The sequence below is a fragment of the Garra rufa genome, chromosome 25, assembly GCF_049309525.1.
Source record: "Garra rufa chromosome 25, GarRuf1.0, whole genome shotgun sequence".
Classification (NCBI taxonomy): domain Eukaryota; kingdom Metazoa; phylum Chordata; class Actinopteri; order Cypriniformes; family Cyprinidae; genus Garra; species Garra rufa.
Window position 1 is genome coordinate 24,438,664 of NC_133385.1, and position 26,036 is coordinate 24,464,699.

The 26,036-nt window shown below is 32.7% G+C and overlaps 1 protein-coding gene across 1 annotated transcript in view; it reads left to right on the forward strand.

Moving 5' to 3' along the window:
• LOC141301414 (calcium-dependent secretion activator 2-like) overlaps nt 1–25,420 on the forward strand; it is a 61,502-nt gene extending 36,082 nt beyond the window's left edge. The window contains exons 5-11 of the mRNA XM_073831647.1: nt 7,613–7,724; nt 8,109–8,248; nt 17,375–17,441; nt 18,781–18,889; nt 20,007–20,213; nt 23,412–23,548; nt 25,325–25,420. Coding sequence (XP_073687748.1) covers nt 7,613–7,724; nt 8,109–8,248; nt 17,375–17,441; nt 18,781–18,889; nt 20,007–20,213; nt 23,412–23,548; nt 25,325–25,420 — 868 coding nt within the window. The remainder of the gene's footprint in view (nt 1–7,612; nt 7,725–8,108; nt 8,249–17,374; nt 17,442–18,780; nt 18,890–20,006; nt 20,214–23,411; nt 23,549–25,324) is intronic.
• Nucleotides 25,421–26,036: the final 616 nt, after the last annotated feature.

Here is a 26,036-nt window from a genome sequence, read left to right on the forward strand (position 1 = left end):
ACAATGTCAGTCAGAGTAAAGATTGAAAGATCTTGTCTGTCTGTGTCATTGGCAACAGCTGTACCTAAAATTCTGTGTTGGCTGTTCATACAGTAGACAAGCTGTTTTACTATATTGGAATGTAAGGTCCACACTAGGGGCTTATTAACTACGATCTAGTTTGTAACTAACTCTGCTTAATTTGGTTACACTGTAACTGTAACCTCTTCATGACAAATGACAACAAATGACTCAGATTCAAGAGTAGAAGTTTGTGGCGATTAAGAAGAAAAAAAAGGAGCTTTACGCAACAACATTGTTTTGTTTACTTTTACTTTTACTTTTTATTTTACTTCACCACCGTTACAAGTTGTGTGCCAAACCTAATTTGAAATTAATACGGAGCAATAAAAAAGCAACACAAAAGAAAACATAAGAAATGGCATTTATTTATTATTATTAATTTTACTTGGCATGCACAACACTGAGTGATGCACACAAGAGGTGTGCTGTTTAGATCGAGTTTGTGTTGAAGATCTGCAAGTCATTTATTCACATAATGTTCTCTCTTAAAATGTAAATAAGTGTAAATGTCAGCATTATCATATGTGTGAAGCATGAGCTTATAAATGCAATTCAGTCACTCGGCTGTTTTATTCCAACCGCTAATCCTGGTTCGAGGCTTCCATAAATGTATATAGTTTATATGCGGAGTTATGTTGCAAATAAATTTAATGGTGCACCAAAAAAACAAAATATTAATTAGTGTGTAAATTGTAACTTACTGCCCCTTTACGTCGCAAGACAAAGTTGTAACTTATGCACAGCTAGTGCAACTAGTAAAGCCTTTGGTACAAAAAAAAAGCAGACAACAAGTCCATCGTTGAGCATCTGTGTGCAATGTCGACGGTAGCTCTTTGGTTAGAAAGCGCTCTTCTTTGTAAGCATATGAGTGTGCAGATAAAAATTAGAGCGCCATCTGCTGTTAAAAACTAAGCTCAGGATCGACCCCAGAAAGAATCGTGATGCATTCGGAATCGATCCATGAATCACGATGCATCGATTTATAGTCACAGCCCTTCATCTTACTGTGCATCTAATTATATTCAAATTGGTAAGCAAGTGCTGCTTTGTTTACAGTTTGTAGTTCAGCGTCCTTGATTTTGGTCTTTTGACTCCAAAAGAAAGAATAAAAGACTCTAAAAGCAAAACATAACAACAAAATTTGTTTCAAAAGCAAGCCATTGAAACATGACTGACTCCAACGGCAAAACAAAGACATGACTGAGCTTCTAAAACAAGATCTAGAAAACAATTTTGACTCCCAAAACGCAAGGCTTAAAAACAAAACAAAGCATGACTTCAAAAACAAGACCTAAAAAACTACATTTAAAGGTGGATTAAGTTATTTTTGCCAAACGATGTTGATATTTGAAAGCACCAAAACAAACACGGTCGTATTCCAACAGGACCTGGCCCCAATTTTGATATCTTTGCCTAACACGTATGTACACAACCCTGGCATAACGACGATCGTGGAAATAAGCAGAGATCACACACAAGCATAATCAAACAAAAAACAACACAGATAAGTTGTGTGAAACTATGCAAAATCAATGTTCTTCAACTATCTAAAAGAAACAACTCAACCTCAACCTCAACCTCAAAGCCCTTCACGCTCCTCGAGCTCTCTCCAACGCTTTTGTTTCTTCAATATTTTCCTCTTTTTTTATCTGCCATCTCTCTGTATCTACAGTCAATCTACTAATACCCATGTTGTGCACTCAAATTGAGCGCTCTGTTCTCTCTATCCTTACAAGACACGCCCCTTACTACTGATTGGCTACAGGTGTGTTTTGGAACTGAGTCCGGCATTGCGGTCAAAAGCGTTTTTTTTTTTTTTTTTTTTTTTAATTGCGTAGTGCACCTTGAACTCCAAAAACAAGTAATGACTCCAATCCTAAAACTTATAACATGATTTGACTACAAGACAAGTAAACAAATCACAGATATGACACAAAACTATTTTTGCTTATTAATTCAACATTCTGGTTATGTGAAACATACCTCAAACAAATGAGATCAAGCTCTTTTAATTAATGGATAATGATATTCCATATCAAGTACACGAAAAAAGTATGTAATCATCCAATGTTGAGGAAAAAATTATGGAATCATTAACCAAAAAACACAATAAGTACTTTGTTGCTCCTCCTCTGGTATTTATGATGGCCTGAATTCTTTAGGCCATGGACTTCACTAATGAAAAACAATATTCTTCATCAAGCTGGTTCCAGCTTTCTGGAATAGCGGTTGACAGCTCAGCTTTTCAAGACGGAACCTTGTCATGGACCAGTTTTTCAATTTCCACCATACATTTTCAATCAGATTAAGATCTGGACTGTTTGCTGGCCATGTCATTGGGTTGATGTGCCTTTCGTGAAGAAATGCTTTAACACTCTCTGCTCTGTGGCAAGGTCCATTATCACACTAAATCATTACCAAACTTCTTTTCTATTGATTGAATGAGAAAAGTGTCCAAAGTTTCAATGTAAACCTGAGAATTGACTGTTGAGGTAAGGATAATCATTTCCCCTGGTCTTTTACCTGACATGCAACCCCATATTAGAAATGAATTGGAAAATTTGATAGTTTTCTTCAGGCAGTCATCTTTATATATTTTATTAGAATGGCACAAGATCCAGCATCATCTTCTTGTCCACTGCAGGTTTGTGATTCATCACTGAATACCACTTTCATCCAATCATCCACACTCCATGACTTCTTCTCTTTAGCCACTATAATCTTGTTTTCTTTTGTTTATGTGTTAATGCTGGTTTTCATTTGGCCTTTCTATGTGTAAATCTCATTTCATTCAGCCGGTTTCTTACAGTTATGTCACACACATCGACTCCTGTTTCTGCCTATTTTTGTTCTTCATTTGTTTCGTTGTGCATTTTCTATTTTTAACGCAATTTGCTTTGAGTTTTCTATCTTGATGCTTGTCTTCATTGATCTGCCTGTATGTTTTCGTTTTATAATCTTTCCATTTTGTTTATACTTACACCAATTTCTAACTTAGATCCAACTTCTTTTGTCACACTCCATGATGGATTTCCATCTTGAAGGAGTTTTATAATCCTTTCCATCACTTCAACTGACAGCTTTCTTGTTGGGGACATGTTTCTTTACCATTAGCCAAGTTTAACAGCTCGTGAAGGTCTGTAAGCACTGCTGGCTAATTAGCAGTTTAGATATGTTTAGATATTTGTTTCAGAAATACAAATTACAAGCTGATTCCATATTTTCTTTCCTCAACATTGAATGATTCCATATTTTTTTCCTCTACTTGATATGGAAAATAATTTTCCATTAATTAAAAGAGCTTCATCTCATTTGTTTGAGGTGTGTTTCACATATCCACAATGTTGAATTAACAAAAATAGTTTTGAGTCATATCTGTAATTTGTTTATATGCAGTGAAGTAAACAAAATGAGTGAACAACATCTAAGTGTGGTGATTCCATACTTTTTACCAGAGGTTGTAGTCTATAATCAGTTCAGAATTTGAATAAAAGTTTTGCTTTAAAAAAATCAGCATTTTTCAATAGCAGTTTATATAAAATTGTGATTCTGAATTTACCCAGAATCGTGCAGCTCTGTCATGCACAATGTATGCAGAAACTCGCATACGTGTAAAAACCAGTGTTGTTTTTGACAACCATCTTAGATTTAGTCTTAGTCTTAGTCTTTTGGACTAAAATGCTTCTTAGTTTTAGTCAAATTTTAGTCACTTCTATATGTGATAGTTTTAGTCCAATTTTAGTCGACGAAAAGTCAAAAAGGTTTTAGTCTAGTTTTAGTCAAAAAAAAAGGGAAAAAAGTAGTCTTTTAACAAATTAATGTAGGTCAGTAAGTATTTTGCTGTTGGGTAGTGTCACTTATAAGTTCTGAAAATAGCGGATCTATAGTTCAACACAATGTGAGCTCCCGGATCGACTATTTTCACCAATAATTACAATAATGAAGGAATGTTTTAGAACATAAAAGACAAACAAGGATGGAATGCTAAAACGGCTTGCCTTACTAGTATAGCAAAGAGTATTTAATGCTAAAACGGCTTGCCATAGCGTCAGATACTTTTTAAGTTTTAATTGGCATGCACAATAAGCGGAAATGTCATGCATTTTAAACGTCTGACGGACCACCCACTAACATTTTCGTCTATTCTCGTCTCGTCAACGAAAACTCACACACGTCTCGTCATGTTTTAGTCATCAACGAGCCATTTTTTATCTCGTCATCGTCTCGTTATCGTCATGAAAAAAAGTGGCGTCAACGAAATGATTTCGTCATCGTCATCGTTGACGAAAACAACACTGGTAAAAACCAAAGTATACTTCGGCTTTAAGGGATCACGGTTTGGCTGGTTAGCAATAGCCCCCCTTCTGGTATGTCTTGTAACTATGGCTGCATAGAGCATTTTTCTCCATTGACGGCTTGTATTCTAACAAAACCCTATTGAAATGAATTGGAATGCTACAAGATTTTCAGATACTGCACACCTCCTTGGTAACATGAGGCCGATGGACACCCAGCCAGGCTTTTCACAGAGGCTTAGACACCATAGACTGTGATTCAGCAGAATGACTCAGTGTATGTTGTAGACAGTCTAGACTAGCTGTGAAAAGATGTGCGGGTGAGTCTGAGCGCTGAATCATGATTAAGGAATTTAATAGTTGATTTGATTCAAGAGATTCATTGGCATTTTTGTTCATCAGAATGTACAGATCGCTGTATATACGCTCAACCAAGTGTACATACTGTACAGTTTATCTGTATTGCAGGCTTTGTTTCACTGCTTATATTATAGAAGAGGAAAGATGCTTGGCTTGCCATATGACATTCAAAACACTGTCTGGGGGCTTTATTGCTTTAGAAAGCAGAAGAACTGAATTAGACGTGGGAGTCGACTCCTACAGTCAATTTGCCGCAAGCAACTGTTGGCCCGCTTGAGAGAAAGAGTTAGCTTGATTACGTTGCTGTATGTTTACTCAGCAATAGATATACAATATGTCTGTATTTTTATAGTGATCCTATCTTAGAAACTCACACATAGACATACACTGACAGACTGATATGCAAGTATGCTATACATAAAGATGACTCTCAGTCATGCCCTGCCAACCTCCCTGACAGACTTGCTTTTAGAGTCAATATTTGTTTTTAAGTCTTCCTTTTGGAGTCAAGTCATGTTTTTAGAGTCAAGCCATGTTTTAAAGTCATTATGTTTTTTGTTTTTTTTTGTCTTGTTTTTTAAGTCATGTTTTGACTGTTGAGTTTTAGTATTTCTTTTGGACTCAAGTTGTGTTTAGGGGTGTAAAAATTTGATTTTTAGTCTTGTTTCTGAAGTCAAAATTGTTTTTGCGGTCAGGGTTGAGTTTTAAGCCTTGTTTTTAAAATCAGGTCATGGTTTTGTAGTTTTGTTTCCGTGTTAAATTCTTGTTTTTTGGAATCAGAATTTGTTTGTATGTCTTTGAAGTGATTTTGGAGTCGAGTCATGTTTGAAGCCTTGTTTTTGAAGTCAAGCTGTGTTTAGCTCATACTTTTAGAGTGAAGTTTTGTTTTTGGAATCAAAATGAGTTTTTTTAATGTCTTTAAAGTCAAGTCAAGTTTTAAGTCTCATTTTTTGGAGTTAAATTTTATTTCGCTATAGGTTTTTTAGTCTTGTTTTTGAAACATGTTTTTAGAGTCAAGCTATGTTTTAAAATTTAGTTTTTGGAGTTTTTTAGTCATGTTTTGTCTGTTGAATTTTGGAGTCAAGTATTGTTTTGTGAAGTGAGTCTGAAGTTGTTGTTTTTTTTTACAGTTTTTTTGGGTGGAGGGTAGTAGACATTTGTTTTTACTCTTGCTTAGAGTCAAAATTGTTTTTTAAGTCTTGTTTTTGTGGTCAGAGTCAAGTTTTAAGCCTTGTTTTTGAAGTCAGGCCATGTTTTTAGTTTTGCTTTTGTATTCAATTCTTGTTTTTGTTTTTGTTTTTTGCAGTCAGTTTTTTTTATTTAATTTAAGTGCTTTTGGAGTCAATTCATGTTTTGAAAGCTTGTTTTTGAGTTGCGTTTTAGCTCCTGCTTTTGTAGTCAAGTCTTGTTTTTTAGAGTTTAATTTAGTTTTTTAGGTCTAATGGCTTGTTCTTTCTTTCTTTCTTTCTTTCTTTCTTTCTTTCTTTCTTTCTTTCTTTCTTTCTTTCTTTCCAGTTTCATTTTCTTGCTTTAAGAGTAAAACTTAAAATTATGGTGGACCAAACCTGCAGAAATAAAAAAATACATGCATAAATAAATATATAGGTAAATTATAAATACATGCAATAATAGGTAAACAAATAAAGGAATAAATGATTTAATAAAACAAATATAATAAATTTTCAATAAAAATGTAATCCTAAATATATTTAGTTTACTTTTTTCTTATTTTTTTATATATATTTATTTTTTACATTTATTTATGCAGTTTTTTCCTCTATATTTATTTATTCCCACATGTATTAATTTTCTGATTCGTGTAATCATTTATGTCTTTTTACTTTTTCGTCGGTTCATATGAAGGACCAAACCTGCAGAAATTAAAAATAAATGTGTAAATAAATATAGAAGTAAATTAAGAAATAAATGTAGTGATGTGAAAGCAAATACAGGATTAAATGATTTGATAAAACATTTTTTTTATTACTTTTTTATAAAAAAAATTATGTTTTTATTTTTTACACTTATTTTTATTCTTTTTAACTTTAATTGACTTATTCTTTTGTTTATTTTTTATTGTAAGCGTTCATTTATTTTTATATTTATTTAGGTGTGTATTTGTTTATTTGTAAATGCAAATGTAAAAAAATAAATAAAATAAAAATTGTCCGAATTTGAAATAAAAAAATGACCATAGATAGATAGATAGATAGATAGATAGATAGATAGATAGATAGATAGATAGATAGATAGATAGATAGATAGATAGGAACATTAAAAACATTAAATAAAAATGTGGCAATATTAAACATAAGTAAACAAAAACTTCTAAAAAGATATTAATTATAAAAGTTTATTTATTTTTAATTTAGTTGTCAAGGATTCTGGTTGTGTGTGTTTAAAACCAACAACATTACAAGGGAGGAAAAACAGTTTATTTATTATTCATTTGTAATCAAATTCAATTTTATTTTTTTACATTTTTTAAAAAAACTTTTAATTATTTATTATTTCGTTTATTTGTTGTTATTTGTATATTTATTTTATATGTGTTCATTTAGTTTTATATTTATTTATTCCCACGTGTGTTTATTTTCAGATTTATTGCTTTGTACTTTTCCGTGTACACTATGGAAAGACAGTCAGTCCTTACATACATATACACACAAAGACATACACAAAGTAATTTGAGCTTTATTATTAGTGTCATAAAAAAAAAAGGACAAAAGCAAAGCCTTACAAAAACAAACAGATACTTTACCATCCCACATACTAATTTGATCAAACAAAGACAGGAAATATTCAGCAGCCACTTCATCGCTGGGTCTGGAGAAGTGGTGAATACGAAATTAAGTCTCCTATTGTGACGGCTGATTTGTTTTCTCCCGCTACAGGTGGGGCACGCAAGGAGATTTCACCACCACACATCCCCTGCCCGCCGTCAAAGTCAAACTCTTCACCGAAAGCACGGGAGTCCTGGCTCTGGAGGACAAAGAGTTGGGAAGGGTGAGACGACACTCCGTCCTTCTGTCCGCCGCTTACCTCTGCGTTCAGTCTCCACATTGCGCTCAATTATTAGCTGATGTTGCGGACCAGATGTTCTGCACACAGTGTGTGAACCGTGCTATGCGTGCACATGTGTGTGTATGTGTGATCTTCAGGCGAGGAAATCTCTAGTCATTAGGGCTCACGCTCCCTGAGTAACAGATGGAGACTCCCCATTAGAGACTCGCACCAAACAGACTGCACCTCCTCCATTTATTTTCTCAGTCTAACCCTTTTTTTCTCCCGTCTCCCATCATCCCTTTCACACCTATCTCTCCAGCTGCCCATCCAGGTGTATCAGTCCTAATAATGTGCTTCTCTCTTGCTTTCTCTCGTTCTGTCCAGGTGGTCCTTCACCCAACCACAAACGGGCCCAAAACGGCAGAGTTGCACAAGATGGTAGTGCCTAAGAACAGCCAAGACGTGGATCTGAAAATCAAACTGGCGGTTCGCATGGACAAACCACCCAACATGAAGCACAGCGGGTACGTCTCTAATGATGCTCGCACCCTGACCTCCCGGATCTGAATACGCCCTCATGAGAGAAAAAGCTATGTGCAAATTAAAACCACAAATAGAATTCCGTGGATAAATCCGTTTTATTGAATCATATACAGGTCATTTCTCATAGATAGGGAATAATCTGTTATTTAATTATTATATAAACATAGAATAGAAGTCTTGAAGTAAACTTGTAATGATGGTAACGGTCTCTGTCGGTTTGTGTGTCGATATAAATATAATTTGGTTTGAAGCTGGAAGCAGGTTTACATGAATGAGGTGCGTTAGAAAAAGTGTTATAGTGCCACCTTGTGTTCATTTATTATTCTTGCGTCTTCTCGAGTTACACATTTAGTTTCTTTGGACTTCCAGGAGTCTCTCAGGAAACAGTATCTTGTTTCTAACGCTTTAGGGTTATTCGTGAAGTCCCCCGAATCGTATTTATTTATTTAAATTAAAAATGAAACTAAAAATTCAAATAGTAATGACCAATTTAAATAAATAGCAGAATTAAATATTATTAAATAATTTGAATAACATTTTAGCTGGTTTGCAACATTACAACATAGATTTTGTTTTACTATTAAATTAATCAGATAAATTAGCTGGTCAAGAATTAATTTATTGATTTATTTGTTTATTTAAAATGATTTAAAATATTTATAATAATATAAAAAAACAATGCTATGAATAAAAACTAATAATGACCATTTTAAATAAATCAAATCATATTATTTTGTACAAATAAAATAATGACCATTTCAAATAAATAGCACTAAATATTATGAAATAATTTGAATAACATTTAATAATAAGTACATTTGCAACAGTAAACAAGTAAACAAATAAAAACAATAAAAGACAATAAAAATGTATTAAAATAGCTGTTTATGAATTTAGAGTTGCTATTTATTTAGTTATTCAAAATATTCATATTTAATAGCAGCATTAAATAATATGAATAACATTAAAAGAAATATGCAACATTATTTATTTTAAAAAAAAAATATATATACACCATTTAAAATAAATAGCAGTATTAAATAACATTAAATAATTTGAATAACATTTTAGTAAATTTGCAAAATTATAAGTTTTGTTTATTATTATTTTTTTATTTATATAAATATACAATATTAAATACACAAATTAAAAATATTTTTGTATAAATAAAAAAATAATGACAATAAATAGCAGCAATAAATAACGGTAAATAATTTAAATAACATTTAATAACAAGTAAATTTGCGACATTAAACATGTAAACAAATAAAAATAACTACACATTTTTAATAACTATACAGCTATATTAACTAGCTGTTCATGAATTTAGAGTTGTAATTTACATAAAATAACTAAAATATATTTAAAAATCCATTTAATTAATCAAATGAATTAGCTGTTGAAGATTTAAGAGTTGGTATTTATTTATTTATTTCCATGCTTGTTTAAAATCTACAAATTTAACTATATTTTTGTACAAAAAAATAATATCAGCATTAAAAAACATTAAATAATTTGAAATAACATTAAAGTAAATTTGCAACATTAATTATTTATACAAATAAAAATGATTTTGTACACATAAAATAATGACCATTTCAAATAAATAGCAGCACTAAATAACATTGAATAATTTGAATAACATTTAGTAAAAAGTAAATTTGCGACATTAAACAAGTAAACAAATAAAACCAATAAAAGACAATAAAAGTGTATTTAGAAAATAGCTGTTTTTGAATTTAGAGTTGCTATTTACTTATTTATTCATTTATTCAAAATATTGAATTTTTTGTACAAATAAAAAATAATGACAATTTTAAATAAATAGCAGCAGTAAATAATATTAATAACAGTAAAATAACATTATTTGTTTAAAATATACAAATAAAAAAATATTTAGCACAAATAAAAATATACCATGTAAAATAAATATCGGCATTAAATAACATTAAATAATTTGAATTACATTTAAGTACATTTGCAACATTATAAAGTTTGTGTTTATTTGTTTGTTTATTTATTTAAAGAATTTAGAGTTGTTGGTCCTTTTTTGTATTTTCTGGAATTTTCTAAATAAAATTACAAGGGATCAAAAAATTCTAAATTAAATAATGAACATTTAAATAAATATCAACATTAAATAAAAAACGGCAATAGTAGACATAAAAAAACTAAAATGTAATTATATGATTGTATATATTTTTAGTTTGCTGGTCAAGAATTAAGTTTTGCTATGTTTAAAAGCAACTAAATGACAAGGGAGAAAAAAAAACTGATTACAAATTAAAACATAAATAATGAACATTCAAATAAATAGCAACATAAACTTGGCACTATTAAACAAGTAAATAAAATATTTAAAAGAAAGCATTATAACATTAACTTTTTTTTATTTGCTGTTCAAGATTTGGTATTTGTAAAAGTGACAAAATTGCATGATAAAAACATTTTACAGATCCTTCTGTCTATCTATTTGTACTCATCCAGTATGATCCGTGTCAGTAAATGCCATAGTTCCCAGAAGTGAGTAGCCGCAGTGAAGACGTGCGGCAGCAGCTGCTGAGGTCCTACCCTCAGTGGGGCGGGGTCAAGGGTCAGATCGCTGCCATCAGCCTGCTAATTACCCAGAGGCCCTGTGTGATTCCTCAATAGAGTGCCTCCCTGAGAGGCCTGCTCTAATTGGCAGAAGCCTCTTCAACCTGGAATTACCTTTTTAACAGACCTCACAAGACATAGCAGAGGACCACTTACACGCTCAGACAGACACAATCTTACTCAAACCATTCCCACACAGATACTGTGCTGAGACATATTGATAATCAAATTTATATAATTGTGACATTTTATACATTATATTTATGCCCTAAACTAAAACTTCAACTGTTATTTACTCACCCTCTTTTGTTTTTTGTTTTCCATAAGACACGTCAGACATATATATTTAATGAATAATACTTGAAAATAGTCATAACAACAACTCTAAACTTTCTTAGTGCATTAACTAAGTAACTAACAATTGAGTAAGACATTTTCTGCAGTGTTTATTAATCTTTGTTAATGTTAGTTAATAAAATACATTGTTTATGTTAGCCCAATAAATATTGATAATATATTTTATTGTATGTATGTAAAATATATAAAAAAAAAGTGCAAATAAAAAAAAAATAATGACTATTTTAAATAAATAATTTGAATAAAATTTAAATACATTTGTAAAAAATCAATTTAATTAATCTAATCAATTAGTGGTTCAAGAAGTTAGAATTGGCATGTATGTATTTATTTATTTAAAATAATAAAAGTAATATAAATAAAAGTAAATTAGCAACATTAAACAGAAGTAAACAAAAATACTATATATATATATATATATATATATATATATATATATATATATCAATTTAATTAATCAAATGTTTATAAATTTAGAGTTGTATTTATTAGTAGTATTTATTTATTTAAAACATACAAATTTTAAAAGTGTACAAATAAAAATAATTACTATTTTAAATAGATAACAGCAGTAAATAAAAATAAATAATTAAATAATTAATACTTAATAATTATTCATTAAATTTAGGTAAAATTCCAACATTAAACAGAAGTAAACAAAAAACTGTAATAAAATATATATAGAAATATTAATATATATATTTAAAAAATCAGTTTAATTAATCAAATTAATTAGCCTTTTTAAATTTAGAGTTGGTATTTATTTATTTAAAATATGCTAATTTACAAAAATTTACCATTTTAAATAAATAGCAGTATTAAATAACAATAAATCATTAAATAAATACTTAATAATTAAATGTAAGTAAATTTGCAACATTAAACATAAGTAAACAAAAAACTGAAATAAAAAAATGTTAAAAATCAATTTAATTAATCAAATGAATTAGCTGTAAATAAATAGCTGCATTAAATAACAATAAATAATTAAATAAATAATTAATAATAAAATTCAAAGAACTTTAAGTAAATTTGCAACATTAAACAGAAGTAAACAAAAGAGCTTAAATTAAAAATATAAAAATAAATCAGTTGAATTAAATGAATTATCTGTTCAAGAATTTATAGTTGGTATTTATTTATTTAAATATGCAAATTTTAAGAAGATTAAATAACAATAAATAATTAATAATTAAATTTAAGTAAATGTGCAACATTAAACAGAAGTAAACAAATAATCTGAAATAAATATATATAAAACAATCGTTTTAATTAATCAAATGAATTAGCTGTTCAAGAATTTAGAGTTGGTATTTATTTATTTAAAATATACTAATTTTAAAAATTTAGTATTGTACATTTATGTACAATAATGCTAGAACATATAATGATTCAATTTACAACAGATTAATAAATTGAAAAAAAACACCATCATTTTGTAAAAATAAGAATTAAAAGTTATTGATACATTTTTGTTAAAAAGTTACATCGCAATCTTGCTCCAACCAAAGTTAGTTAAACAAAACAGACGTTGTAATTATGACTATTTGACTAAAAAATGTCAGAAAGATCATATTTACAAATTCAAGCACATAAATGCCTCCAAAAAGTCATAAAAAATCAATAAGTTATTATTAAATTAATTACAAGTGAAAAAATTCTGAACTTTTATAAGCTGAGAGTTTCCAAGTTGAAAGTTTTGATGATACGTGATGATACATTTGTTTAAAACAAATAACTTTTTTTTTTTTTTCAATTTACAATGAAATATGTTAATTGCATACAAAAAAATTAGTATTTTGATTGTACAATTTCTATGGAACATAAATCAGTTTACAGCACCTTTATTAAATGAATAAAAACATAAAACAAAAAAACCAAAACACACCCAATGTACATTCTTTATTTATCATTTTGTAAAAGTAGAGTTTAAAAACATTGCGGATTTTTTTTGTAGAAATGTTACATTGCCATCTTTCTCTGACCAAACTGACTTGAACACTGTAACATCATAATTACAAAATCTCGTAAATACAAACGTCTCAGGAGGACTTGATCGTACCGTTTGACTCTCAGCATATTCCAAATCTTCTAAAGCCGCATTTTTGTGAGGAACAGGCTGAAATGTATGATCCTTTTTGGTCTTATGATACTCATTTGGGATTTTTAAGACCAAAATCGTAGTATTTCAGTCTTAGGTTTGGTCCAATTACTCATATACCCACACACGTCCACGAAAACAAACACCTGATGACTGTCCCAGCGCATGGGAAGAGAGCGAGAGCGATCGGTGGGGAGATTTTCAGGTTGAGTGCACCCCATTAAAAGAAGCCATCTGTTTATCAGCAGAGCGACTGAAGAATTGGGAGCCATTCAGTTTTGTGGAGTGACCCCAGCGTGGCCCTGAGAGAGAGAGCTGCCAGCTCCAGTCTGATCAGTCTGTCTCTGTCTCACTTATGCTCACTGGCTCTTTCTTTTCTCTCCCATGGTCCTTTTTTACTTCTTTTTGTATCCCTTTAAAACCATCTTTGCCCTCTTTCGTTTGAGGGCCAGGGCACACATTAAAGCCCTTTTTACACGTTTGCATTTTTCTCTCATAAAATCTCTTTTAACCTCGCCCTTCGGTTACGGCCACACATTGCATTTATGACTCATTGATTTGTGTTATTGCATGAAATATTTTACACTACCTGTGCTATAAAAGATAAAGACAGAAAAATATAGCAATGTAATGGAAGTTAAATACAGTGTTATTTCTATACCGTTATAGTATTTATTCATATTTTGAATTGTCTTGTATTTTTATTTAATTATTTATTTTTCAGTTTTCATTTAAGTTTTAGTTTTGGTCATTTAAAATCTGTCTATTTGTCTGTCTGTCTGTCTGTCTGTCTGTCTGTCTGTCTGTCTGTCTGTCTGTCTGTCTGTCTGTCTGTCTATATCTGTCTGTCTGTCTGTCTGTCTGTCTGTCTGTCTGTCTGTCTGTCTGTCTGTCTGTATCTGTCTGTCTGTATCTGTCTGTCTGTCTGTCTGTCTGTCTGTCTGTCTGTCTGTCTGTCTGTCTGTCTGTCTGTCTGTCTATATCTGTCTGTCTGTCTGTCTGTCTGTCTGTCTGTCTATATCTGTCTGTCTGTCTGTCTGTCTGTCTGTCTGTCTGTCTGTCTGTCTGTCTGTCTGTCTGTCTGTATCTGTCTGTCTATATCTGTCTGTCTGTCTGTATCTGTCTGTCTGTCTGTCTGTCTGTCTGTCTGTCTGTCTGTCTATATCTGTCTGTCTGTCTGTCTGTCTGTCTGTCTGTCTGTATCTGTCTGTCTGTCTGTCTGTCTGTCTGTCTGTCTGTCTGTCTTTCTAACTATCCATCTTTGTCTATCTGTTTATGCATCTTTCTATCTATCTGACTATGTGTATCTATCTATCTATCTATCTGTATGTCTGTCTGTCTGTCTGTCTGTCTGTCTGTCTGTCTGTCGTAAATATTTCTTGTCCACTTTTTTTATTTCAGTTTTAGTAATTTTAGTACTTAAACATATTTATTTGGTTTAGTTGCCAAGACACCATTTAAGTTGTATTTAAATTTCAAAAAGAAAAACTTTTTTTTTTTTTTTAATTTTTAGTAAAGACAAACAAATATATAACAATGTAATGGGAGCGTAATATTTGTATTTGTATTTTATTTATTTATTTATTTATTTTTCCCAGTTTTCATTTTAATTTTAGTTTTGGTCATTTAAATTTTCATTATGATTATTATTACTCTTTATTATTACTTTTTTTTGTAAATATTTCTTGTCTACATTATTTTTTATTTCATAAAGTAGTACTTAAACTTATTTATTTTGGTTAGTTGCCAAGGTACCATTTCTAATTTTTATACAGATTTTCCTAAAAATGGTTGACTAATATGTCTATTTTGTTTTAGCTTAATTTAATAAAATATTTTTATATTGTCATATTTCATTTTAATTTTAGTTTTGAAAAATTATTATTATTATTATTATTATTTATTTATTAATTTATTGTGAATATTTCTTGTCCGCTTTATTTTTTTATTTTAGTTTTAGTAATTTTACTTAAACTAACTTCAAAAATTTTAATATTATGAATATTTTATTTCAGCTTCCATTTAAATTACCGAAAATTATTTTAATAGTTTAAGTTTAATGCAAAAAGCAGAAGAACAATGTACTGATAGCTAGAATTTTTATGCAATTCATTCATGAATCAGTTTTTAGCTTTATTTAAAAAAAAAAATCAGATTTAAGTTTTTCATTTAATATTATTTTATTTTATTTATGCTTAATACAGTATTGTTTTCGCATTAGTTTTATACTATTATAGTATTTATTAATATTTTGATTTGTCTTCTGTTTTTATTTATTTATTTATTATTATTATTTTTTTTTCCATTTTTTATTCTCATTTTAGTTTTGGTAAATTAAATAATAATAATAATAATTATTATTATTATTATTATTTATTTATTTATTTATTTATTTTATGTAAATATTTCTTGTCCACCCTTTTTTTAAAAGAACAATGTACTAATAGCTAGAATAAATTTCAACGCAAATCGTTAATTAATTAGTTTTTAGCTTTATTTTTGTCAAATAAATAAATAAATAAAATGTAAAAGAAAAAAATTAAAAGCTTAAAGTTTTTGCATCTAATATTGATATTTTGTTTTATTTTATTTGAGTTTTATTTAAATTACAAAAACGATAATAATTTATTAATAGATTTAGTTAACAATAACAAAACTGGTAAAAGAGCAAAGGAACAATTTACTGATAACTACAAAAACACATTTCTATGCAAATCATTTATTTTTTGAATTAGTTTTGAATTATATATATAAAGCACTAAACTGAATGCTAATTTATTTAATAACTCCATTACTTTTTAAAACCACAGAGAAATCACATCTGCTTGTATTTCTCAAATAAGTCTGTTTTCTTTAATACTGCTTTTAAACCACATGGGGGCACTGCAGCCGTTATAATAACCACTTACATTGAACACATAATGCCACTTTTTTCCATAGTGTCTTTTAATATGTTTAATTTGACTTTTTACAGTCGTATTGACACAAACCGTAAGGTTAACATTTGTATTGCATTTAAAAGCTCAATGCAGTATCATAACTTGCATCCTGCAATTTATCTGAATGATAAACCTATTGACTTTTCGGGGATGTTAACAAACACAGAGAAGAAACAGGTTATTCAAAAATTAAGTTTTTATGCAAACAGGTTGAGCACTTTTACAGAGTAGGTTAGAAAAAAATAACAAATCATATCAGCTCAGAGGATGAGTGCAACTTCGTATTTCAGGGACCTAAAGATGTTTTATTTAGCCAGAAATGAAATATTAGTTGTATTTCTGAATTAATCAAGTCAAACATTTTAAAATGCAATTATTGTGACTCTTTTGATTCAGCGTTTGCTGACTGGTTTTCACTTAAGCTACTTTTAAGAAATCATAAAGGCTTTCATTGTAATCAAGCAAATGTGTATCTTCAGAAGACTATTATTATTATTATTCGGGTTCAGATCGAGCCGAAGTCGGCTGGAAAGTGCCTGTGGCGCGCCCGTTCACCCTCAGGTCGTCTCGCCCGCCGTTAGCCGGCCATTGTTGGCGTCTAAATGGGATCATGTGTATCAGAAAGGTGTCGGAGAGTGAGCTGAAAATCACTTTCACAAGTGGATGATTACCTCTGCCACATGTTAACCCAGATTGGCCCGCTTCCATGCACTCATTGCTCCCTCAACCTTGACTGGAGGTTTTTTTTCCCCCCACAGGCGCTGTGTGTCCATTTATGAAGAATTGATTTCACCTCACCCATATTTCTGCACACATCCTTCCTTTTTGTTACGTTTCTAAGAATGTGTGCTTAATCAATAGCCTCAGACGTGTTTTTCTCTCTGTCACTGAGTGAACATGACAGAATCCGGGCGTTTGGGGAAATGAATGAATGACAGGAAATAAATTCCATAAACTTTTTATAGTTTTGCACTTTGGCTTAATGAATACGGTGGTATATTTAAACTAGATTTTTTTTAATCATGTCTGTAAATTAAGATATCAAGGAATGTTTCTCCTGTTGATTTGATTAATTCATGACACTCATTAAAATGTATTTAATTTCTTCTCTGTAGGTATCTATATGCTTTAGGCCAAAGAGTCTGGAAGCGATGGAAAAGGAGATATTTTGTGCTTGTTCAGGTGGGCAGATTTCTAATTACAGCTTAATATATATATTTCATTCAGGTGCTGAAAAAAAAATCCAATTTTTTTTTTTTTTTGATGATTCATTAGTTAACAGTAGTTAACTACATTAGTTAAAACGAACTAAGAATGAACAACACTTCTGCACGTTTATTAATCTTAGTTGATGTTTATTTCAGCATTTACTAATGCATTATATTATATATACTAACATGAACAATTGTACTTTTATTAACAATAAACGTATAGTCCGTTGTTTGTTCATGTTAGTTAATACATTAGTTAATTTTTAAAAATAACACCTTACCTAGCATGTATTAACTAGCATGAACGAACAATAAACTATACGTTTCCTACACAAAATTTTAATCTTTGTTAATGTTTGTTAATAAAATACAGTCGTTCATTGTCTGTTCATTAACTAATGTTAACAAACACAACTTGTGATTTTAAAAATGCAGTAGCAAATGCTGAAATTTACATCAACTAAGATTATTAAATGCTTTTGTATTGTTCATTCTTAGTTCATGTTAACTAATGTTGTTAACTAATGTTAACTAATGAACTTTATTGTAAAATCTTACCAAAACATACTTAAAAAATCAATAAAAGAAAACAAGAAAATATGGCTGACCAGTCAGAGTTTGATGTCAACACTGTGACATAAATAATTTTTTTAATTGATAAATTTGAGTAAAAAACTTTGAAAAATCCATGCACAAAAAAAAAAAAAAATGTTTTTGTCTGTGTTTGTACTGTATTTATGACATAATTGACAGAGTTTAGATATAAATTGTATAAATTTGTTTTTAAGCTGTACTGTATGTAGCACACAAAGGAATATTTGTGACCCTGGATCACAAAACCAGTCATAAGGGTCCGTTTTTTTTTTAATTGAGATATATACATAAGCTTTCTATTGATGTATGGTTTGTTAGAATTGGACAATATTTGGTTGAGATACAACTATTTGAAAATCTGCAATCTGAGGGTGCAAAAAAAATCTAATATTGATAAATATTGCTAAAATCGCCTTTATAGTGGTCCTAATGAAGATCTTAGCAATGCATATCACTAATCAAAAATGAAGTTTTGATATATTTATGGTAAAAAAATTTACTAAATATATTCATGGAACACAATCTTTACTTATATCCTAATGATTTTTGGCATAAAAGAAAAATCGATCATTTTGACCCATACAGTGTATTTTTGCCTATTGCTACTTAAGACTGGTTTTGTGGTCCAAGGTCACATTTGATCACTATTTAGGACAAAAAATCAAAACAAAACAATGTTTGTGTTAAGATGAAATCCTCTCTTTTTTGTCATTCAGGTGAGTCAGTACACGTTTGCCATGTGCAGTTATCGGGAGAAGAAGTCGGAGCCACATGAACTGATGCAGTTGGACGGGTATACGGTAGATTACTCCGATCCGCAGCCAGGTACACTCACGCTTCAACACTAATGCGTTATTTAGATACTCATATTTAGTCAAATGCTCATGTGGGCGTTTGATTTTATTTTAAAATTGGATGAATGATCACGGTTAAATGAATTGCAGTCATCTATGTATTAAGTCTGAATTCTACTTTTAAAAGAAATGCATGTTATGAGCTTAAATGAAGTAGGCATGAAATATTCTGAAAACCAGAGTCTACAGTATTTAATTACAGAGAACAAAATTATAGGGAAATAATGTGAAGGTTCAGTAAAAATGATTTTTAAATGTGTTATGTATGTGTTATACACATATATGTGACGCTGGACCACAAAACCAGTCATAAGGGGTCAATTTTTTTATACATTATCCGAAAGCTGAATAAATCGATTTTCTATTGCTGTATGGTTTGTTAGAATAGGACAATATTTGGCCTGGATACAACTATTTGAAAATCTGGAGTCTGAGAGTGTAAAAAAATGAAAATATTGAGAAAATTGCTTTTTTTTGTCCAAATGAAGTTCTTAGCAATGCATGTTACTAATCAAAATTTAAGTTTTGCTATATTTACAGTAGGAAATTTACAAAATATCTTCTTGGAGCGTGATCTTTACTTAATATCCTAATGAATTTTGGCAACAATTTTGACCCATATGATGGATTGTTGGCTATTGCTACAAGATATATAGAACTGGTTTTGTGGTCCAGGGTCACATATATTTATAATGTATATACATATTAAATGTATATTTGTAATTTGTTGTAAATTATATGTTTACATTTTGGTTTTTATCTATAATAAAACAATACAAATAATCTATTTTATAAATGTAAAATTTAGATATCTACAAAAATGTTGTAAATTATAAATATACCATTTTCATTTATATTTATAATCTTATAAACTTGAAGGTATTCATCTCAACAGCAGACCGTTCTTAATGTGAGACAATTCTGTCCAAATAATTTGGATGTTTTTTAGCATCACTTGAATCCATTGTGGTTGATGTGTTAATGCTTCAACAAAGCCACAAAATCACATCCATGACTGTGTTTCTTAATGAAGTGTTCTTGGGTAAATATATAATATGGATTAATTTGCTAAAACAACATCTTTGCAGGTCTTCAGGGAGGCCGAGCCTTCTTCAGCGCTGTCCGAGAAGGCGATCTGGTTGTATTCGCCAGCAATGACGATCAGGATCGCGCTCTTTGGGTCCAGGCCATGTACCGCGCCACAGGCCAGTCCTATAAACCAGTAGCGCCCGCCCAAAACCAGCAGAACTGCAGAGGAGGGAATGCCCAAAAAGATGCCCCTGTGTCCTTACTCAGTATGTTATCTTTTATTCATCTTATAGGTACTATGATCCTAATAACTAAAGGCCAAATTTCATTAAAGCGCAGATTGAAGGTGAAAATTCTGCGTGTGATTTACTAACAATGCGCACATTAAAGAACAAACGCAGCCAGATCGTTTCCATAATGACCAGCGTAATCTACCAAGAGCAGCGCAAATTACCGCCTGCTTTAAGACATGCTGTTTTTGGGATTTAAATAATGGCGCAAATACTAGTAACGCATTACGTGGTTCATTTTTATACTCTCCTTCCATGAATTTTGCATCTGGAAGGGAAACTCCTACAAATGCATGTCTACGCCTTTTCAGCGCTAATTCTTCACTGCTTGTCTTCCTGCTAGTAAATCCTGACAGGACTATTTTAACGACAAAAGACGGCTTGCGCTGGCTTTGTCAACGTTTTTTAATGCTCAAACCCAAAACCAAACCGATCCGTAAAAGCAAAAAGAAGGTGGGCTCTTTTTCTGCCACCTTCAGCTGTCCCCTCCTGAATGGACTTTGAAATTGGAGGTTGCGGTGGCCAGCCATCGATCCATTGGGCCGCAGCACAGACACAGTCTAAACAAATGTCAGCGGGGGGCTTGAATAACCCAAACACTGCTGCTGAGTGAAAGGAGGAACACTTACACCACTGAAATGCTGCAGTTTGCTCACTTTCAACAAACAGAGAGTGAGCCGAATGAGGTTTATGTCATTATCGCTTGTGAAGAAGCGCTCGGAGAGCTCCAGGGCATTCATTTACCACACAACCTCACGTAAAGCTAAGAAACTAGCGTTTCAAGTTATAAATCTGGTGTGGAATCACTATAAAGCTTCTTTTTTGAGCACTGATGGCGATTGTGTACATGAAGATTGGCATTTATAAGTTAATAATGTGCATACGCTGGCACTCAAACAGAGCGTTTTTCAAGGTCTCTTTCCTCTTGTCTTACTGGACCTCATACACAATCTTTTACTCAATGCATCTGAGGTTCATCGCCAAAAAGCCATTTTGGATAAAGGCGGATTGTTCGACAAAGAACATGGAAAGAGCATGGAAAAGTTCCTCAGTGTCGAAACCAGTGTGAATACCTGATAACCGTGGCATTCGGCCAATTAAAAGGTTGTGCGTTCTTTCAGAAATACTTTCTACAGATAGAATTTTGTTAGGAATTCACCTAAAATCCAGTCGCATTTGATGCCTGTTAACAAAATCCGGCACATTTCGGCGGGTCGATGACGTTATTAACTCATCCTGACATTGGACTTCCTATCATTGATTGATTCGCACAGATCTGTCTCACCGCCTTATGCTCAACTCCCAACTCATAGCCAGATCAGTGTTTCAAGACTCTGGTTTCATATCCAACCCGAACACCGATGTCCTGTCCTGCCTCATTAGTCTTTCCGACTCCGGCTGGTTTCACTCGAAGCGACCCGGCGGGGCGTACCTGCGATATCGCCGTGTTGATACCTGTCATAAAGCTCCCGTCCACCTTGTGGAGAGATGTCAGATGGATGTGACTGCTGGCTTGACCGCCTGGACCGGGAAGCGCGTGAGGCGTGTTCCCGGCCCCTTCAGCTGGGATTAAAGACGACGCACCCCCTCTCCGTCCACTTGTCCATGGATAATAGCGGTAACTTGAAGTTGACACGGATCAATGTGGTGCTCCTGTCAAACCCGATCTGTCAGATTTGCAACGTGGATCAATACCACACCCTATCTCCTTTTGTCTCTTTTCTATCTATCACGTCTCGACGTAATGAACGTAAAATGACCTACATCGAATTAAAAGAACAGACAATGGGCCGACTTGGGAGTTCGTACCCAACAAGTGATGTTTTTGGGGGGAACCGACAAATGCCCACACCGCTTCCAGGCAAGAACAGGGCTTTTCACCGTCAATGCGAAGTCGTTGGCATGCCAGAAATGGCAGCGTTAATAAAAGCAATCACTAATGCTCGTCTCAAGAAGGTGCCGCTGGCCATGGAGGCGTCAGGAGGAGCCTTGGTCTTTTGTGGTCCTTGAGAAGCGAAGGCCCTCGCTCCGCATATGTGGGCTCTCAACACGCCGCCAGCGAGTGTTAGGCTTTTCACGGACCTCCCATTAGCCCATTTTGAGGACGCTTGTGAAAGGACTGGAAATGAACTTGGGCACACTTTTAGTGCTTTCTCCTGCTTTTTCTGCCTCGCGGCTTTCTCTCGGCTCCCTCTTTCTCTGACTTGCCCTGACCCCTCGGCCTCTTTGCATCGTGCCGAACGTGTCGGCGTTTTTTTCCCTCCTGCATTCAATTTCCTCTCCGCCCAAGCCGTGTCAGGAAGTCTGAATGCGTACGGGAGAGACCGTCAGCAAACACGCGCTCGCGTTTGTCCTAATTACAGCGCTCTCACAAAGGTGTGCTCCTTTTACTCAAGGTCGAGACTCAATCAACACGGTCTGAACAAGTGACATCACTTTTATACAACTCACCTGGCTTCACCAGCTAGCGAAAAATTGCTTTAAGTGCTTTGAAGTCACACGGTATTGTTTCCACACTTCGACGTTTTAAGCGTTTAATGCGCTAAAGATCAGAACATTCAGCCCGGCGGCGGTTTAGCGAAGGGCACCGGGTGTTTTTTAGCAAGACCTGGCCTTTATTTTAAAAGGCTGAATGCTGGTTTGAATGCAAGAGGTGTTCGATTGATAAATTAGAGCACTTTGGATGTCTATTTATGTGGGCATGTGGACAAAGTGCTAATATTTTACAGCAGTTTACAGCCACGCTTCCACGTTTCAGAGCGCCTGCCAGCTGAAATGTGGAAAACTGAGTTTCACAGCGTAGCTTTGGCCAAAAGAGGTGAAATGCAAACACTCAGCCTGTGTACGGAGATGGAGAGTGTGTAACCAAACACAGATTTCGGGCTTTTAAGGTGTGAACCACACTTGCGTTCTGCCACAGCGGGTTCATTTGAATAGTAGTGCATATAAAATTCTTTGGAATATATGTTTAAGCTATTAGAGATGATTTTGAAAATTATCAAATGTTTGTTTCATTTGCCTTAATGGATGTCTACATGTATTTACAGCACAAACAGGCATTAACTTGCCATCCCTTGTGGTGGGGATGGGATTTTTAGCACAAAACGGTGGCGTATGCCAGCGCGTGCCAGATTTCTGACTGTGTGTGTGTGTGTGTGTGTGTTTCTGGCGCAGGTCTGGAGAAGACTCAGAGACAGGGAGTGGAGGAGCTCATCTCTGCCATGCCCTGCAACTTCGACCACGCCAGCTTGTTCATCATCCTGCAGAAACACACGCTCTTACACCGCATGAACGACTCCTTTTCCTGCCTGGTGAGAGCACAAGAGTGTGTTGTGATGGAGATTTATTTTAGTAAATCAAAACATAGTGCAATCAACGTAGTCCAAATAGTTTCTGAAAGAATTATGCTTATAAGCCATCTTTTTAGTCAATAAAAAAACATTATATAGGTTTGATTCACTAATAAGATCAAATTGATTCATACAAATTATTCATTAAAATAACTAATTTGTAAGAATCATCTTTATAGGAATCAATTTGGCTACGCTGATTGCTCTGTATAATTTTTTATTCATTAAAAAGAACTGACTCATACGAATCATTCATTTGGGAATCACTTTTTTTTTTAGGAATCATTTGTTCAGAAACTGGTTGGACTACATTGGTTGCGCTGTATGGTTATAAACTGCTGAGAAGACTTTTATTCATAAGGCACTGTTTGTGCTGTATGTTTTTGCTTTACTAAAAAGATTCAGATCATAAGATTAATTCGTTCAGAAGTTAGACTACACATGTTGTGCTGTATGTTTGTAATTCACTCAAAAGAACCAGATCCTAAGAGTCATTCATTCTGGAATCGGTTGGACTATACTGGTCATGTGAATGGTTCTGATTTGTTATAACGAACCACCATGTAAGAATCATTCTTTCAGGAATGGTTTAGACTTCATTGGTCTATAATTCTTAATTTGAAAAATTTGTTCAGGAATCAACTTTGCTACACTGATCACTATAAAGAACCAGATCATGAAGGTAATTCGTTTAGGAGTTGGACTACGCATGTTGTGCTGTATGTTTTTGATTCACTGAAAAGATCCAGATCATAAGAGTCATTCGTTCAAGAGTTGGACTATACAGGTTGTGCTGTTCTGTATTTGATTCACTAAACAGAACCAGATAAAAAAAGAGTCATTTGTTTGGGAGTTGGACTATACAGGTTGTGCTATATGTTTTAGATTCGTTAAAAAGAACCAAAGTTGGACTACACAGTTTGTGCTGTTCTGTATTTGATTCACTAAAAAGATCCAGATCATAAGAGTCATTTGTTCAAGAGTTGGACTACACAGGTTGTGCTGTATGTTTTAGATTCACTAAAAAGAATCAGATGGGCTATACTGGTCATGTGAATGGTTTTAATTCACAATAATGAACCAGCATATAAGAATCGTTCTTTCAGGATTGGTTTAGACTGCACTGGTTGTGCTGCATGGTTTTGATTGACTTCTTGAATGATTCTTTGTGTGTTTATTGGACTCTGTATGCTTTACATTCATCCAGGTCTTGTCATAAATGAGTGTGTGATGTGTTGGTGAAAGTATTAGATATAGGAGGGGTTTATATGACTGGAGGGGAGGGATGAAGCCCTCCGGCTGAGTCAGGGCTCACGGTTAAGACAGGGATAAATGCTTCCAATCAATACAACCCAAATAGGAAAACCATCCGCTTGCATCCCGTCTCCTCCATTTACTGCCTTGAATAAAAGATCCCTGCTGGGGACTGAGTTAGTATGTTTATATCAGTGTGCGTGCAATGAAATTGGAACAGTCGAGAAGCACATATATGAGGGAATTCTCCCTGATGGACGACAAGTTGGGTGGAGGTACCAAATTTGAGTTGTTGTATATATGACTCAGTGCACAATGTATAGCAATATATAAGCGTTCATTTTTCACCATTTGCTGTTAACACTTTCAGTTGTTTTTTCTCTTTTCGTGCCCATTGTGGGTCTTTACCTGCTCTGAGTGAGCACCTTCTGTTATCCATTCAGCTTCTGAATGACTCTTGTCTGCGTTTGGCTCTTTGTGAAGGCTCTACAGCCTTTGTTTAAACTTCTGTGTTCGGCAAAAAGGGAGCCACAAAAACCACCTGAATGTGCTGCTTTTCCCATGCCTTCTGGGATGTGACATCTGTGGGGGAGTGGGCCTGTTTTCAAGCAAACGAACGGAGGGGGAATGGGATTTTTCAATAGACCACATGCATGCTATATGATTGAGTACAAAATGTATCTTATAGATTATGGGTTGCTAGTGCAATTTTTCTAAAATGTCCTAAAAAATATTTTAAAAAGCCTTCCAAAAAAATTGACAAACCAAGCTAATGATTTAAAATCATCAATGACTCCTGTTAGCCTGCTAATCATACAAAATGTAAAAAGAAAATAAAAAATCATGCAAGTGTACTAAAACATTTGTTTAAAATTTTGTTACATTAAATTTGATATGACCATTGAGTAAAGAAAAAATGTTTATATATATATAATTTATTACGTTACACTTTATGTACTCAATGACCACTGTACATGCATTAACAATATGTGGCAAATCGTATAAGAAATATTAATATTTTTTACATTTCATTTATTTATTTATTTATTTTTTTCATTTTTTTATTTATTACATATTATACGTATACTTTCTTATATATTTCTGTTCCCAATGACAACAGTACATTCATAAACTGTGCATATATGTAATATATATGGCGAATCGTGTAAGAAATATTAATATTTTTTACATTTCA